The sequence below is a fragment of the Trachypithecus francoisi genome, unplaced genomic scaffold, assembly GCF_009764315.1.
Source record: "Trachypithecus francoisi isolate TF-2019V2 unplaced genomic scaffold, Tfra_2.0 Lachesis_group6, whole genome shotgun sequence".
NCBI classification, from domain to species: Eukaryota; Metazoa; Chordata; class Mammalia; order Primates; family Cercopithecidae; genus Trachypithecus; species Trachypithecus francoisi.
The window spans coordinates 25,769,801-25,787,874 of record NW_022681471.1 but is presented as its reverse complement, the minus strand read 5'-3'; the positions used below and the strand labels follow the sequence as shown (position 1 = coordinate 25,787,874).

At 44.0% G+C, this 18,074-nt stretch overlaps 1 protein-coding gene across 9 annotated transcripts in view; it reads left to right on the top strand.

The window, feature by feature from the left end:
* The window catches only part of FHL1 (four and a half LIM domains 1), a 69,015-nt gene extending 51,222 nt beyond the window's left edge, over positions 1–17,793 (top strand). For 3 of the 9 annotated variants that reach the window (XM_033201725.1, XM_033201726.1, XM_033201728.1), the window contains 6 exons: positions 12,817–12,998; positions 13,434–13,608; positions 14,210–14,379; positions 14,873–15,059; positions 15,670–15,869; positions 16,310–17,793. In XM_033201725.1, coding sequence (XP_033057616.1) covers positions 12,843–12,998; positions 13,434–13,608; positions 14,210–14,379; positions 14,873–15,059; positions 15,670–15,869; positions 16,310–16,393 — 972 coding nt within the window. In that variant the 5' untranslated portion in view covers positions 12,817–12,842 and the 3' untranslated portion in view covers positions 16,394–17,793. Of the gene's footprint in view, positions 1–3,215; positions 3,450–11,138; positions 11,353–12,816; positions 12,999–13,433; positions 13,609–14,209; positions 14,380–14,872; positions 15,060–15,669; positions 15,870–16,309 lie in introns of those variants that run through there. The other 6 variants (XM_033201730.1, XM_033201731.1, XM_033201724.1 and 3 more) reach the window with 5 other exon arrangements.
* The last annotated feature ends 281 nt before the right edge of the window (positions 17,794–18,074 follow it).

The window sequence follows — 18,074 nt, the reverse complement described above, 5'->3', positions numbered from 1 at the left end:
GTCCCTTACATCTGGTTTTTCCTTTCCATGCTCATTGCCTCTGCCTGTCATTCTTTCAGTCTTTCTTTGCATCTCAGCGGATAATGGAAGTACCCTGTGCTGTCTCCCTGCCTTCTCTCTTCTCTGAGATCTGCTCTTCTTATCACTGCTTGCATGACTCCATCTCATTCTCCCCTTGCACCAGTTGCAGAAAGGTCCTCCGTGTGTGACTTTCCCTCTTCTCTAGCTTTGGGTCCCACTACTTCCTTATACTGTGCTTCTGTCACACCCCAAACTCCCCAGCTGCATCCTGCTTCTTGAACACGTCCTGTGTTTTTCTCATACCTCAGGTGACATGGTACCATTTTCTTGGAATCCTCCTCCCCCTTGTCCACATGCCAAAGTCTTAATCATTCTTCAGGGACCAGGTCAAATGCCATAACATCCATCAAGTCTTTTCTGATCTCCAAACCAGATGTGATCTCTCTCTGTGATAAATCTCAGTAACACTTTATACCTTTCTTGTAATACTTGTAAGGCTCTGCCTTGCATGGTAGTCATTGTATATTATCTTGTTACACTTGAAAGTAAGGACTGTATTTGTGACCAGCAAAAAATCTTGCACCACATAGTAGGGCATCTGTCCAATAAGTGCTTGTCATATACAATAAAGCAGTGGCTGGGGTGGCATTATCTACAGGTTAACCCAACAATAGGTCATAATGCATCTGAAGATAGTAGGACCATAAGGATGTGTAGATAAACCCTGAAGTAAATGATTTGCAGAGGATCACATGGAAGGAAACTTAGGGAGTTTGATACTTAGCACTCACTGAAAAAGTCGTCCTGATACTGCTAGAGTGTGAGACTAGAAGGCCTGAAATGTAACCATCATACACAAGGAGAGTTGCTCCCAACACCAGCCAGCTCCATCAATAGTATGTAAAGGTGCTTTGTAAACAGTACAGTAATTCTTAAAGATATTATTAAACATCATACTGTTAATGTGTAACAAGATTGACTCAGATACCAATGAAACCCATGACTCCAGGTACCTGTGAAATAACCAGCAACGGTTCCGAGCCACTGATTGAAGACAGGACAAAGTTACCAACTATTCTCCCTAAGAAATTGTTTCTCATCATGCAAGGGGTCATTTCTGTCTTGGTTTTGTGAAAGGTCTAATTCTGTGGCTTGAGGACATCTGCAGTAGGGCCAGATATCAGAGCAGGTAGTAGTCATGCTTCATGAAGTTTTTAGGAAGGCCGAGTTACCTGGTTGATGGAAATGGAAATAACTGGAATAAATGCTATTGTTGGAGGCCCAAGCTCCCAGCCCATCCTGGCTGGTCATGGTTGACTAATTCATGGTGGCCAAAAAGTGATTCTCTTGTCTTTGAATTTTCTCTTGTATTTTAGGCAAAACAGATTTGTTTTTTGATACTTTCATAAAGCAGTCCATCCATATTCTGTTGTCGCTTTTCAAAATGGTCGGAAACCTAAAGAGCTACCATACTTGCTAAAAGAAGACACTTCCTGACGCATAGCTTGAAACAGGAACTGACTTCCTAAAGGAAAGTATTAGGCACACCAAACCTATTGTTCACAGCGCTGCAAGAGAGGTATTTCAACATACATGGGCTCTTCCTAAAAATGTACCTTGCGAAAATCAAAAATTCAGGGTTCATTAAGGTTAATCATCTAATAAAGTAAGAGAATTTCCTCTAGGTGAAAAGTTTCAGTTTATTTTAGGGGTGTGGTGTTGTTACAACTGGCTAATCTCTGCACCATAATTTTAATCAGGCTGGATAAGAAAGAGACTAGAAAGGCGTGGAGCAAGAGCACAGTGTAGCTTCTCTTCTTTTCCCAGGCTTATTTTTTTTCTTTAACATGTAGTAAATTTGCTCGTAACAACCTGGCTTTTATTGTGTCATTTTCTAGCTAACTGGGAGTTACTGATGTCAGCTGTCTCTTAGAATAATTTTTCCTTAAACATTTGAAGATCATAAGAATTGGGGAACTCATTCATTCATTTTCATGGAGCATTTACTGCTCTCCTACTCTGTGCTTTAGGAACATGAAGACCAACAAAGCACTGCCCTGGCCATCAACCTGGTAGGGGAGATGTGTGAATAGGGTCAAAACCAGTGACATGCACTGTTAAACAAGACAGTGGCTATAAAGGTGTCTGTACCAGCATGAAGGTCAGCTGCCTTCCTTGAAGTTGAGTAGCCAAAACCACTTTCAGGATTGCAAGTGGGACTGTGTTTTGGAGGCTTGATGGACTTTTCAGTTATTAGTTCATTCTTTCAAGGAATAGTTACTGAGAGCCTCCTGGGAGCTGGGCAGTGTTCTAGCCTCTGGGGCCACTGCAGTGAGCTCCAGTACTAACTCCCTGCCTTCATGGAGCAGAGCAGGAGATCAGACAACAAGGAGAGAAATCAGTGCGATACCAGCAGACTCGAAGTAGGGAAAGGAACAACCATGACTCTGGGCACAAGGGACAGTGAGGAGGCCAGGGAGGTGGGAGTGAGGGAAAGGGGGCTGAGGGTAAGGCCAGAGAAGGAATATGGAAGAAGGTCCTGGAGGGACTTAGGGGCTTTCTTTTCCTAGAATGTGCTCCTAATGACCAGCCTCCAGCCGTCTGATGGCCTGTTGAGCTATTACAACATGTTAGGTTGATGTCTTCATTTTCATTCATATTTTTCCTTTTATTGTCCCTGACGCTGCAAAGCAAGAGGTTGAGTTTGTGAGACAAAATGTCTTCATTGTGTCTGTGGTGGGGATAGGCATAGTCTCCCCATCTTGTTCTGTGCTCTCCGCCGTTAAGGAGGCGGGGAGATTAGGATCGCTCCCCTTTCCGGTACAGTAATCTGCTGATCTCTGGAACATACCAAGGAGGACATTGAGTGACAACATCTATAATCCCCTTAATCTCTATATTCATAGTGTCTAATCTCCTTGAGTTACACTGGTAACATAAGTCTATCTCTTAGAGCTACTTTTATCATTAATAGCACAAAAATGTATTATTTATAGGGCCAAATGCAAGCTCTTGAGGCATATAAAGTGGATTAATAAGGTTGGCTCAGCGTTAAGCTATGCCAGAGCCGAGTCCAAATTTTATTCCGGTACAGGGATGACTTTCTATGTGGCCTCTCTGGCTCTGGAGCTAATTTGGATGCTGAGTAGCCCCGCAGGTATTTATATGTAGCGTTTGGTATTTTTACTGGGTCCTATTCTTCTCCCTTGGATCACCTAAAATGGTTAAGAATTTTCTAGTGGGATTAAGGTTGTGATCTCTGGGGAGGGGTGGGACATCTGCTCTCGGTTATTTTTGTGTTAGCCGCTTCCCCTTAAATGTATGTTCACAAATGAGCCACAGCCTTATCAGCTGGGGTTGAGGGAAGACTGGTCTAGGTGCTGCTCCTGAACTTGGTCTCTGAGCCATGGCTTCCCATAGACACTCAGGTAAAAACTTAATGCTCTTTATCTTATATTGAGCACAGTTTTGTTAGGGCAGTGAATCCGTCATTTGGCTAAAAGATGGTTTTTGATGAAATGATTTTAGTCTTGTCTGAATAGTAAATAAATTATAGCTTGTCTCTGTTTTGCCTTTGCCTTTCATGCTATTTCAAAGACAAAATATTATTCAAGTACAATGAGCAGTTTGAGTGGCTTATTTTAAAAAGAAGGAAATAAACATGTTACCACTATATTTTTACCTTTTTCAGGACGTCTCATGAAACTATAAGAGATTGTGTGAGGAAAGGTTTTTCTGGTTAGGAATTTTTGGCTTTCTTTTTTATAAGATACAATTCTTCATCTTGACAGACTTTGCATCCAAGGTGTTTGGAGAAGGTATAGCGAATGTGGAGCCGGAAGGAGGAACATTTTAACTAAAAAAGTGCATAATGACCTAGCACATCTTCTCCCTTTTGCTGACAATGTTTTAAATCTTCCCAAAGTAACAGCTATGTTCCTTTTGATATGATAAGTATGTTATTAATTGTTTTTAGCAGAAAAAGGGGCACATTTTGGACTCCTTGGGCCATCAGCATTTTCTTCTGGTTTTGTAACCTTACAATTAAGGAAGCCCTTTGGCCATCGACAAGGAATCTATGAACTAGGGGCTGAGAGGACAGAAGTCCAGTTATTTGAAGCCAGGAGGGTGGCTGTGGCCCTGTGGCCCTCTGCCTAAGTAATGGTTCCCTTTCTTGGAGCTGGTAAAGTCAGACAGTTAGGTATAAAGAAGGCACTTCGTCCTATCTCCCAGCTTTCAGATTAAGGGACAAAGTCATTATCTATGGTTTTTTTTGTTTTTTTTTTAAATCATTTTTTAAAAACTCGCTGCCTGTCAGTATTAAACAATGGAAATACTTTAGGAAATTTCTCTTTTTGGGGTTTTAAAGTAAATATGCGCAATGGAATTCCCTACCTTAATGAATTAATATGTAATGTCTTCCCTGTTCCCAAGTGTTCAAAAGCTTTTTTTTGTTTGTTTGTTTTGTTTTGTTTTGTTTTTTTCCAACCCTCAGGAGCTGTTTCACAAACATGATACCAAATGCTTGAGATTGTGGTTATCAGCCAAGATACACATTCTCTGGGTGTAGGCAAACTAGTCAGCTGTACTAGTTGTCCCGATGAACCTTAAATGCTTGTTACCTGGTAGAATAACTCTTCATTTTGTTTACTAATTGACAGAATAGTGACAGAAAGTTTAAAAGTTTAAGTAGTGACCAAAAGTTTATAGCATACCCAACCTTGGGTTTTAAATTGCACCAGATTCTTATGTCGTTCTTGTGTACGTAAGTCTGGAGGCTATAATAACTAAATAAACATGTTACCACTATATTTTTACCTTTTCAGGACGTCTCATGAAACTATAAGACTGGCTAAATGAGACCAATTATTTATACCTTGTAGATGATTTTTGAATTCAGGAAATTGCATTTTGTATTGCATTAGGTTAATAGGTTCATGAAAGCAGAGAAGAATCGGTCCATGAGAGAGAGAAGTCCTCATAGAAAATCAGTGTTGCCCTGAAACGGGCTCAGTATGGGCAAAATAGAAGCTGGATAATTGGATCCAAATTCATTTTTAGTGACTATCCATATACTGAGAGGACATTTCAAGGACAAAAAAAAGTATACTCCTGACATTGAAGACTTTCAGTCTGCAAAATTATGTAGATTCAATTTCTTTAGCCTTTGGCCTTTCAAGTCAAAGACCAGGATCAGGGTGTGGAGGGGGATCAGGTCACTTGACATATTACACAGCCATCGATTCCCTTCACCAGCCACTACTTAGTGGGCTGCACAAGCCCGCCCGTCTTTTCTCGGGGCAGGGATGGAAAATGAGAGGGTAGGATGAGAGGAGAGTAATCCAACTGGATTGGCTTCTTAAAATTCAGAAGATTTGGGTGAGGGTGAAACTGAACATTTTGTACTTTTAATGACCACCAAATGACTGCCTACCACTTCACCACAGCTGGAGAAACTAAAAACACATGCTCTTTTGCAGCTGGGTCAGAAATGCTTTTTTTCCCATATGAAAGAGGGGCTGCGCTGCACATAATCTGTGCAACATTATGAAAAATCTTCATATACAGACAAAATGGTACTAGAATCGAATCTGGACTGCAGGAAGTTCAGTGGCACATAATTTTTCTTTTAATAATCTATATCGAACCCTCCTAACACCTGATACAATCTAAAATGGCATTAGTTATACATTAGTGACCCAAAAAAGATTTGTTTTTTTCTAAATGCAGCATACCAGTGAAGTTGCTAATAACATTGAATCATTCTGTACACGTTCTGTTTTGAAGGGAAAAAAACACTTTCTGATTTTTGTATGAAATTGTATGAAAGACTACTTTTCAGCCGTGACTCACGAGCTTCGTCTCATTGCAGCTCCTTAGGTATTTATTCCCAAATGTCTGACGACACCTCCAGGTGCATTAGCATGTCTGCTACACAAGTGTCCTATTCATTGGCTAAGGCTTCGCTCCATTTGTTGAATGTTCTGAGGAAAGCATTATACCCTTTCTTTAGAAGCCAGTGTTTATATGTGGAGTCACTAATGTACTGGTATGTTGGATTTAGTGATGAACAGATCTGAAATAACCTGATTTTTTTCCATTTGGGTTATTGTTCATTGTTTGCACTGTACATTACACCCTTCACAGAAAGCACATAGAAAAATGCTACCTACTGATGATATTCACGTTCTCCTTAAACACTCATAGTTTGATCAACTCAGGCATGAGGGAGAAAATGAACACTAGGAAGAAATACATGAGAAAATACATGTAAAAACACGAGCAAGATTTATTAAATACAAATCAAATCTTCTTTAATGAGAGGTTTATAGTAAAAAAAGAAAAAATCAAATGTTGTTATATTACTCGTATGTGTACATGATTAAATTGAAAGCCAAAATTTTTAATTAAGATACTGAGGTTTATTTAGGCACCTCTCAGCATGTTGGATGTAGTTCAGGAATTTTCTGAAAAAGGAAGCTTGTTTATTAAGTGAAAAAATGATGTGTCTTTTGAAGCAGGCATAGAAATTCAGGCTACCCTTTTGGAATAAATATCTAAAATTCTATCACCCAGCCACATTTCTAACTGCATTCTAAGCTTGTAAAAACTTTTTAATTTAATTAATTTTAAAAATTAAATTGTTTAATGCTTTCTGTCTTAGAAAATGAGGGGACATTTATGTTACCCTAAGGTGTAGGTTAGACTCCAGTACCTTACACGTCATATAAGATGATTTTTAAAATCAGGAAATAGCATGTCATATTGCATTAGGTTCTTAAGTTCATGAAAGCAGAGGAGAATAGGCCCAACAAAGAAGAGAAGTCCTTACAGAAAGGAAATCAGTGTGATCCTGAAATAGGCTCGGTATGGACAAAATGGAGGCTCACATAATTGGATCAGAAGCCACTTTCAGTGACTGTCCACATACCGAAGTTTTAGAAACTTAGTTGTGGTAACTTATTTCCATCTGTCAATCAGCAGGTATATACTGAGTGATTTCTGTATACAAGGCCCTGGATTAGGTACTGGGGCCCCTAGTGTATGAGCAGAACTTTTTGTGATAGAGAAACCTCACTTGTTAGCACTAAGGAATATATCCAAGTCACTCGGCACCAAAGTATGTTAGCAGCGGGGAATCTGTGTGGGTCTGTAGCAACCTCAGGTCTTGCCTCCTCAAGGAAGAACAAGGCAGAGGGAGAAGCCAAGGCAACTTTTAGAGCAGGAGTGAAAATATTAAAAAGTTTTAGAGCAGGAGGCCGGGCACGGTGGCTCACGCCTGTAATGCCGGCACTTTGGGAGGCTGAGACGGGTGGATCACTTGAGGTTGGGAGTTGGAGACCAGCCTGGTCAACATCGTGAAACCGTGTCTCTACTAAAAATACAAAAATTAGCCAGGCCTGGTGGTGCATGCCTGTAATCCCAGCTACTTGGGAGGCTGAGGCAGGAGAATTGCTTGAACCTGGGAGGCGGAAGTTGCAGTGAACAGAGATCGATCGCACCATTGCACTCCAGCCTGGGTGACAGAGTGAGACTCCATCTCAAAAAAAAAAAAAAAAAAGTTTTAGAGCAGGAATGAAAGTAAAGTACACTTAGAAGATGACCAAGCAGGCTACTTGAGAGATTCAAGTGCGTGGTTTGACCTTTGACCTGGGCTTTTATATGTTGGCATGATTCGGGTGTTATATTACTTCTCTCCTAATTCTTCCCTTGGGGTGGGCTGTCTGCATGCCCAGTGGCCCTCCAGCACTTGGGAAGCGCCGCATGCGTGTGGTGTTTACTGAAGTTGTGTGCATGCTTACTTTAAGCGATTTTTTCCCTTAGCGGGGGAGCATTCCCAGACGTAGGTCTTACACCAGTTAAACGCCGCCATTTTGCCTCTTAGTGCACATGCTTGAGCCCACTCACCCAACTCCTGAGATCTCATGGGGACGCGGCTGATCATCAGTTTCAGGTGTTTCTGTCTGTTAGGGACCGTGTTTCCTTGGTGCCAGCTGCAACCAATTATTGTTTTAGGGCGAGATAGTTTAACAACCATCTGACCTTCACCTGATGGCTGCCTGACATTCGTGGTTCAGGGGCGCCCTCTCTTGCCTTGCTCATGTCTAATACCTACTCTAGCATCCCTACTATGTACAGATTAGGGCTACACCGAGACATTAAAATTAGTCAAAGAGCTGCCCAAGGGCAAACATGCCCTCCACAAAGACAGGTGGTAAGGGAAGAAGCATTGTGATGATATGTAGCAAATGTTTCATTCAGTGATGGCTGACACGCCCATTCCCAGATAACAGCAATAGGTCAAGGCAAACGTATCTAGAAGTTTTGGAAGATTAAAAGCCTTCACATTTCATGTACTTAGAAACAGCTAAGGGGATAAAAAATTATTCCCTAAGAGATAAATGCCTAAGTACATGTAATTCTGTAAGGTTAAAGAGAGCCCAAAAGAAGAGGTAAAATGCTGGCCGGTCATGGTGGCTCACGCCTGCAATCCCAACAATTTGGGAGGCCAAGGTGGGCAGATCACTTGAGGTCGGGAGTTCGAGACCAGCCTGGCTGACATGGCGAAACCCTGTCTCTACTAAAAATACAAAAATTAGCCAGGCGTGGTGGCATTCACTTATAGTCCTAGCTACTCAGGAGGCTAAGGTAGGAGAATTGCTTGAAACCAGGAGGTGGAGGTTGCAGTGAGCCAAGACTGCACCACTACACTTCAGCCTGGGTGACAGAGTGAGACCCTGTCTCAACAACAACAACAACAACGACAAAGAGGTAAAATGTTATCTTTATTTTTCCCTATTCTCTCATTCCTAACAAAAGAAAAGAAAGTGCATGCTGGGCCGGGCGCGGTGGCTCAAGCCTGTAAAATGCACTTTGGGAGGCCAAGGCGGGTGGATCATGAGGTCAGGAGATTGAGACCATCCTGGCCAACATGGTGAAACCCCGTCTCTACTGAAAATACAAAAATTAGCTGGGCGTGGTGGCACGTGGCCTGTAGTCCCAGCTACTCAGGAGGCTGAGGCAGGAGAATCACTTGAACCCAGGAGGCAGAGGTTACAGTGAGCCGAGATTGTGCCACTGCACTCCAGCCTGGTGACAGAGCGAGACTCCGTCTCAAAAAAAAAAAAAGAAAAGAAAAGAAAAGAAAGAAAGGGCAAGCTTTTCTCTCTCCTCATGAAGTCAAAGCTTGACAATAGCTCAGACTTTTAGGGAGCCCACACTCAGGATCTTTGCATGTGTGTCTCAGCATTGTCATTTATAAGCTGACTTTTTAGAGTGGTTTTGATCTTGTGCACATCAGCACATCATTCATATTTTATACAAATTGTGATGTGATCAGTATCTCCTCCAACTTCATGCTGAGTGCACTGCGTGCATGAGGGTTTGAAATCGTTTTGTAACAAATAATCATAAATTCAGAAGTACATGATGTAAGCTAATTTGGGTTGCCCAGAATTCCACTTAATTTGATTTATTGCAAAACAAGTACGAAAGTTCATGAATTTGACATAGACATTGTTAACATACTTTAAGTATTTCTAGCCTGTTTACCTATTACGCAATAAGTCCAACATTCCTAGAAGTGCCTATTTTATCTTGACTAATTGTTTCCACACACATTAAAAGGACTCAAGTGAATTGTAGAAATCAATTCTAAAAGAATATGCCCTTTGAAATGATTCTCCATCTGGATACAGACTGTAGGTTTAAGTATACAATGGTGGGGAATCTAAGGTGTAAGGTGACCCTAGAGTTTTCAAACTACAGAGTGAAAAAATCTTGCCTAAAGCTAGGATTCAAAAATACCAAGAGATGAAACTGTTCTTCTGGATCCTGTTAACTGAGGGTTGATTCATTTAATTTTCCTTTTGCTTGGTTTAAGACCATGTACTATAGGAATGATACAGTGGCCAGTGACTTCATTGTCTGACATTTTCAACACCCTTTGTTACTTCTGTCTTCACTGGTGAGTCGTGGATTATGTTATCATCTGGATGCTTAGAACTCTGAGCAAGTCATGTTCTAGAACTATGAGACTAAACGATGAAGAACTTTGCACTGGTAATGTGAAAGTTCTGAAAGTGTGTGGTTTTAAAGTGTGAAAAACATGGCAGGTAAGATCTCTCAGGTACTCTGAACCATAATGCAGTCTTTCTTCTCTTCAAAACCTCTACTTCTAAATGGCATTCATTGTGTTTTCTAGTGTTTTTTCTTTTGTGTATGACACTAGTTAACCTATATTTTTTTACCGTAAAGCTAGGACTCAAATACTAAGAGGTTTGACTCACCTTAGGTGGAACTTTATATAGTACTTTAACGTAGAAATATTTGGAATCAATTTCTGCTGATAAAGGTATCAAAAGCAAGTGATACTAAAACGAGTAGGTTCAAAGTTGTATACTAAATAGAGAGACTTTGGTGAGAGAGAATGAGGGATTTTCAAATATGGTCCAGAAGATAGTCTCTGAAAGGCTAAACCAGCAATGGTTACTAGCCATGCAGGAAGCCAGTGCTATCTAATCTTACAAATTCTGTTTTCCTGCCAAATGGCATTTAGGAGCAACTGATAATTTATTTCTTGCCACTTGCTGTTACTGGAGATTTATTTAGTTTTTCAACCTCAACTCAGCCCTTAACAAGAAAGCAAGTCTTTGTTGATGGCACAATATTATCAGTATGACAGAGCTAAGACGAGGCTTCTATGTGATACTGGAAAGACCAGCAAGAATGGATTAAGGAGAGTGATTTTCCATATGCTGTCACCGTGACAGGTACTTTTCTCTATAGACACAGAGGCTAAAAGCAGTTTAAAAGCTGCCTTACCTAAACAGTACATAGTTCAAGGAGACAGACCCTGTGTCCATTGCGTTTCTAGTTTTTGTTTCTAACCCATGATTATAAAGGAACATCCCAGTTTGCTTTTTAGAGAAAAGTTCAAGTAAGAACTATTCTCTGGTCTTGCTAAGTCTCTTAATTGTGACACAACTGTCCTAAGCAACTGTCCTTGCACAAGAATGTCACTCATCCGCTTCATCTGCCAACTCCTTGGAGATGAGGGGGGTCTGTGTGTCAGCAGGAGGCAGAAGGCCCTGTGGCTCATCCAGTGGCCTGATTTCCTTTGTTTGGAGGCTTGGTTCTGAGTGAGAGTTCAACAGCCTTTGCCCAGGCACTTCTCAAACACAGGGTGTGGTTTCCTTAGCTCACTCTCTGCTGTTTGGTTGCTCATGGCAACAGGATCCAAATAACTTGGACATGTGTTTGTATAAAAAAAAACCTGGGAATGGAACCTAAAGTGAGAGTTTGGGGCTTTCAGTTAGTGGAAGAGCTGCGGTGAGTACCGGGCAACTGCTCATTTATTTTCTCTCATTCTTTCTCTCTAAATTACACTGGATGTTTGCTAGCACAATAACCATGTTTGTGGATAGTTTTAGAAAATAGTCTCAATTCTCGTGTTTCCTGTGCAAATGAAATAATTGCTATCTATTTACCCGTGTAAATTTCTTTTTCAGGGGGAGAGGAACAAATTAGCATATGTTTAAAGAAGTTGAAAGCTAATAGAAACTCATATTTGGTACCTTTTTGGTGGCAGGATTCTATAGGAAATGCCTTGGCAAAGGAAGCCGCAGAGTGCCTCAGTAATGCTTGGGATTGCAGGCGTGTTGTCTAGGGCCACAGCCGGGGAGGGGACCAGGGAGGGAAAATGGGCTGTTCATACGGAGGGAGTGGAAGGGATTCTTGGAATAATTTTTTCCAGACTCTATTTTAAGATTATAATTTTTAAGACAGCAAATATCCCAAATGGTAATACTGGTTACACTTCTGTGAGCATATTGATTCTCACTTGCTTGATTCAAGCGGGGCTTTGATTTTGGTCACAAAGCCACCCGTGACTATGACAAATAATTCAAGGTTGCCAAACTTGCTTGTGCCAATTGACAATGCTGTTTATGTAAGTCCTCTCTTGCTATATTGCTCTGCCCTCAAAAGTCAGTAAACTGTCTTGGACAAAACTCTTTAGGGTCTATTCAGGGATTTAACACTTTTCTGCTAGATTGCAAGTAAATTTAAACACGTTAAACAAATTAACAAGGATTGCTTAGGTGCCTGGTGTGGTACAGAATGAGCTGTCAGTTTCTATTCTGATGAATAGAATTTTATAGATAGGAGGAACGGGAGGCCTCCAGAGGATACTACCCTCCCTAAAAAGTGATGGAGGAAGAGCTGAAAGCGGGCCGAGAGGCTTCTTGATGACCACATGGTGGTCTTAGAGAAGCTGCTGCCTGCAGGCGGGGCTCCTGCTTTTCTGCACCCCTTTGAGCCTCTGCCCCACACTCTTCCTTTGTATAAAACAACTGCTTCTTGCCTGCCCCATCACACCCCCTCCACTCCATTGGGTTACTGCTCAATAGCACAATAGGACTGCTCAGCCATACCTCCCAGCATCCTGTCCCCTATCCGGTCACTCGGCCAACACAGGCTCTGTTCCACTTGCCCCGCTCCGTGTCTTTTGTGAATCAGCACAGTTGGTATATCTGAGCAGGGGCTTCTACTATCTCCCCAAGGGAATCAGTAGCCATCGGCCTTCTGGCCCCATGGGGCACTTTTGTTCCTGGAATCATAGTGAAGTATCTGTTGTCTTGGTGCCTGGTCGTCAGCTGGGCTGAAGGGGAAGCTGGGTCCTGGTCCCCAGACCATGGACTCCAAGGTAGCATTGCGCAGGTGCCTCTGGGAGCCACTGCTCAGGGTGCTGGGGCATTTCCAGTGGTCATTTGTCCTGCCTGCTTGCCCCCACAGGTCCCTCCAGCTATAAGGTGGGCACCATGGCGGAGAAGTTTGACTGCCACTACTGCAGGGACCCCTTGCAGGGGAAGAAGTATGTGCAAAAGGATGGCCACCACTGCTGCCTGAAATGCTTTGACAAGTTCTGTGCCAACACCTGTGTGGAATGCCGCAAGCCCATCGGTGCGGACTCCAAGGTAACAGGCATCCCCATGTGCCAGTGGGAAGGGCTGGGCTTCAGAGTGTCCTTTACCCCCAATCATGGCAGCAGCAGCTGGCTGTTAGGATTTCCCAGCATCACTGCAGCCACCTTGAGGCCTCAAGGAAGCCTCCTCCACTCCCCAGGCCACAGTGGCCCAAGCTGTTTAATGTGGGGCTTGACTGGATGAGTGACAAGGCCCTTGCCAGCTCTTCTGATTGCATTCTAAATATTTCAAGAATTGTGAGATTTTTATCCTCACCTCAGCGTCCCTCCTATCACTCATAAGAACAGTCACTGTGGGGCAGTCCCCAGGTGTAAGGGACTGTGTTATCTCAGTGGTCAGTCCCAGGGAAATTAGCCTTATGGGAGGGCTCCTGCCGCCACCCCCAGCACCCCTCATGGTGGCCCACCCTGTCTGCTTGGTTTCCAGGAGGTGCACTATAAGAACCGCTTCTGGCACGACACCTGCTTCCGCTGTGCCAAGTGCCTTCACCCCTTGGCCAATGAGACCTTTGTGGCCAAGGACAACAAGATCCTGTGCAACAAGTGCACCACTCGGGAGGACTCCCCCAAGTGCAAGGGGTGCTTCAAGGCCATTGTGGCAGGTACTGCCTCCTTCCCACCCCGGGTTCCCAGGGAGGAGGCCCTGAGGGCAGACGTGATGTGGGCTTGCTTAACACGGTGGGGCTAACGTTGCTCTGAGCTGCTTTGAGATATTAGCATATATATGTACACATATACATACACGTATATATGCGTACACATATATGCTCGCACACACGCACACACTCGGAGACTAAAGAACACTGGCGAGAACAGCCTGTGGCAAGAGAATGAAGTGAACAGTATGTAGCGCTTTCTCATTTGGGCGTAGTAAGTGATGAAAGCATGCTTCTTCCTCAGGGTGTCATTCTGGGCCATGTAGTCCCTGATTTAATGTCTAAGTGCACGCAGGGTATAGAGGTGGGGGAGTGGGGCATTCAGGCACCGGATCCTAAAACAATAATGCTGGGGTCCCCGCCCATGACAGAAATCCTGGGTTGGCACAAGCATAAGTAGAACACAGGTAGGTTAGTTGGAGGTGTGAGGCCAGTAACTGCAGGGCCTGCATCCCCTCACCTCTGGAGGGCCTGGGGAGGGGAGCTGAGCGGATGCAGCCCCCTGCAGAGCCTGTCAGTGGGGCTATCCAATTGCTTCCCCCTGCAGGAGATCAAAACGTGGAGTACAAGGGGACCGTCTGGCACAAAGACTGCTTCACCTGTAGTAACTGCAAGCAAGTCATCGGGACTGGAAGCTTCTTCCCTAAAGGGGAGGACTTCTACTGCGTGACTTGCCATGAGACCAAGTTTGCCAAGCATTGCGTGAAGTGCAACAAGGTATGCTTTCAAGGGAGTTCTGCATTGACCGTTGTTTCTAGAAGTGTTTGACAGTTTGCAGAGCACTTCCACACACACTATCCCATTCCATCCTCACGACAGCCCTGTGACGTAGGAATTATTATTCCCGTTTTACAGATGAGGAGATCGTGGATTAGGAAGCAGTGCCGAAGCCAAGTCAGGCTGTCGGTATGCATCCTCAGCCTGGTGGTGTGGGTAGCCCGTACGGCATGCTGAGCTGGGCAGCCCTGGCTCTAGAGGCCTGCCTCCACCACTAAGGGGTTGTGTAACCTCACATAGGGGCTCACCTTCTCCGAGCCTTGGTGTCTTCATCTGTAAAGTGGGGATAATAATAGCCCCTGCCTCCCATGGCTGTTGTGGAGATTAAATGAGATATTGTATACCAAAGCGCCCAGCACAGTGCCTGGCACGCAGTAGGCATTCAACAAAATGGTTGGTGAATCTGAATCCGGTGCTACACTCCCTGGTCTAGGCCATCACATCTGGAGGAATCACTTACCAGGATCAGCCCTGGCATGCCGATTGCTTTGTGTGTGTTACCTGCTCTAAGAAGCTGGCTGGGCAGCGTTTCACCGCTGTGGAGGACCAGTATTACTGCGTGGATTGCTACAAGAACTTTGTGGCCAAGAAGTGTGCTGGATGCAAGAACCCCATCACTGGTAGGCTAAAGAGTCCTTGCTAAGTCTGCCAGGCTAGGTTTTGCGCATGGTAACCATCTCTCATTTTCCTGTCGTCGGTTTCATCCACAAAGGCCCCCAGAGTATGCCCTTCTCCCCTGCTATTGTGGTCCCAAAGGCCCCCCAAGAGTTTGGATTCGTCCCCAGGCCAGGTTAGCCTTTGCAATACAGAACACTTCCTGACTGTTGACTAACAATGCCGAGAGTTCACAAGCCTGAGACCTGCCGGCCAACACCGGCAGGCACTGCTACTTTGCAGGGGGATTCTGCAGGGAGGGGTGGGAGGAGGGTAGAAAGAAGGGGGGTGGGGGAGGTGGGGAAGGGAAAGGGGGAAGGGAGGCCGAAGAGTGATCATCTGGGATTGTAATACCCCATAGCTGAAGGCTAGTTCAGAGATGCCTGTTGGCAGGATTTCTTTTTGGTTTTGTTTTTTGGTTTGCTGTTTGTTTTTGCGATCAGCAAAGCTAATCACTTCATTCCTCATCTCGCGGCCGCGATCCACGTGCCCTGGGCCCTTTCCCTTGTCTCCAATTTTCCCATCTTCCCGGGGAGCCTTGAAATGTACATTTGAGAAGACTTTTGCCATCCTCAGGGAAAAGGACTGTGTCAAGAGTGAGCCACCCAGTCTCTAAAGCTAGGAAGCCCCCAGTGTGCCACGGGAAACGCTTGCCTCTCACCCTGTTTCCCAGCGCCAACCTCCGGGGCAGGCATCCGGGTGGAGAGAGGACTTGTCCCTCGTGGGTGGTGGTTCTTTATAGAAAAAATCGAAGCTTAGCAGCTCCTCGAGGCCCGGTAAGTGCACACCCTACGAACAGCCCAAGTTTGCCTCCTGGTGGCCACTTTGATGTCATGGCCCTGACCTAAATCAAAGAAACTGGTTATGCTGGGAGGTCGGTGCGCGTCACAGGGCAATAGCGCGGTGGCATGGGAACGTGTGGGGTCTTTACATCAGGGAAGCCCTTGACCGGGCTCCGGCATCTTCTCAGGTCTTTGAGAGCCATAGCAGGGTTGCGGCGGCATGGGGGACAATGGCGGCGTGGGGGACTGTGCACGATGGAGTGGAGGGGGGGTCTGGGAGCCAGGCAGACACTGGCTCTTGCGTGCTTGTCAGTCTGTGAGTGGGGCAGGTCGTCATTTTATCTCTCTGAATCGTGGCTTCCTCACCTGTATTCATTCAGCTGTTTTCCTTGTTTTCTTTCTTTTTTTTTTTTTTTTCTTTTTTTTTTCCCCAGGGTTTGGTAAAGGCTCCAGTGTGGTGGCCTATGAAGGACAATCCTGGCACGACTACTGCTTCCACTGCAAAAAATGCTCCGTGAATCTGGCCAACAAGCGCTTTGTTTTCCACCAGGAGCAAGTGTATTGCCCCGACTGTGCCAAAAAGCTGTAAACTGACAGGGGCTCCTGTCCTGTAAAATGGCATTTGAATCTCGTTCTTTGTGTCCTTACTTTCTGCCCTATACCATCAATAGGGGAAGAGTGGTCCTTCCCCTCTTTAAAGTTTTCCTTCCGTCTTTTCTCCCATTTTACAGTATTACTCAAATAAGGGCACACAGTGATCATATTAGCATTTAGTAAAAAGCAACCCTGCAGCAAAGTGAATTTCTGTCTGACTGCAATTTAAAAATGAAAACTTAGGTAGATTGACTCTTCTGCATGTTTCTCATAGAGCAGAAAAGTGCTAATCATTTAGCCACTTAGTGATGTAAGCAAGAAGCATAGGAGATAAAGCCCCCACTGAGGTGCCTCTCGTGCCTCAGCTGGGACCCACCGTGTAGACACACGACATGCTAGAGTTGCAGCGGCTGCTCCAACTCACTGCTCACCCTCTTCTGTGAGCAGGAAAAGAACTTACTGACATGCATGGTTTAACTTCCTCATCAGAACTCTGCCCTTCCTTCTGTTCTTTTGTGCTTTCAAATGACTAACACGAATTTCCAGAAAATTAACATTTGAACTTAGCTGTAATTCTAAACTGACCTTTCCCCGTACTAACGTTTGGTTTCCCCGTGTGGCGTGTTTTCTGAGCGTTCCTACTTTAAAGCATGGAACATGCAGGTGATTTGGGAAGTGTAGACAGACAGACCTGAGAAAACGAGCCTGTTTCAGAGGAACATCGTCACAACGAATACTTCTGGAAGCTTAACAAAAAACTAACCCTGCTGTCCTTTTTATTGTTTTTAATTAACATTTTTAATTGATAGCAAAATAGTTTATGGGTTTGGAAACTTGCATGAAAATATTTTAGGCCCCTCACATATTCCTGCAGTGTTGAAATTCATCCTACAGAAGTAACCGCAAAACTCTAGAGGGGGAGTTGAGCAGGCGCCAGGGCTGCCATCAACATGGATATGACATTTCACAACAGTGACGAGTTGAATCCCTTGTAAAGTAGTAGTTGTCTGCTCTTTGTCCATGTGTTCATGAGGACTGCAACGTCCCTTCTCTTGTGATTCCTAGGACTTTTCCTCAAGAGGAAATCTGGATTTCCACCTACCGCTTACCTGAAATGCAGGATCACCTACTTACTGTATTCGACATTATTATATGACATAGTATAATGAGACAATATCAAAAGTAAACATGTAATGGCAATACATACTAACATTCTTGTAGGAGTGGTTAGAGAAGCTGATGCCTCATTTCTACATTCTGTCATTAGCTCTTATCATCTAACGTTTCAGTGTATCCTTACAGAAATAAAGCAGCATATGAATAACCTGCCTCCTGTCTTTTCATTCTGCCTGGTGGACTCGCTATAAGGTGATACTCCTAATCCAGAAACCCAAATGACTTATTTTCCTTCCAGGATATACTCAGTTCAGTGCAGGTGCACGAAACATAGGAATTACAAACAAACCTGTAAAAACCACATTTGATTGACAAATAAATACATAAAAATGGAAACCACTCTGACCTAAAATAGTATTGCCCAGATTTTCACATCCCTGAAAAAGGATGAATTGGTTTGACCAGGGAATTAGGGAGGGAATCCCCGAT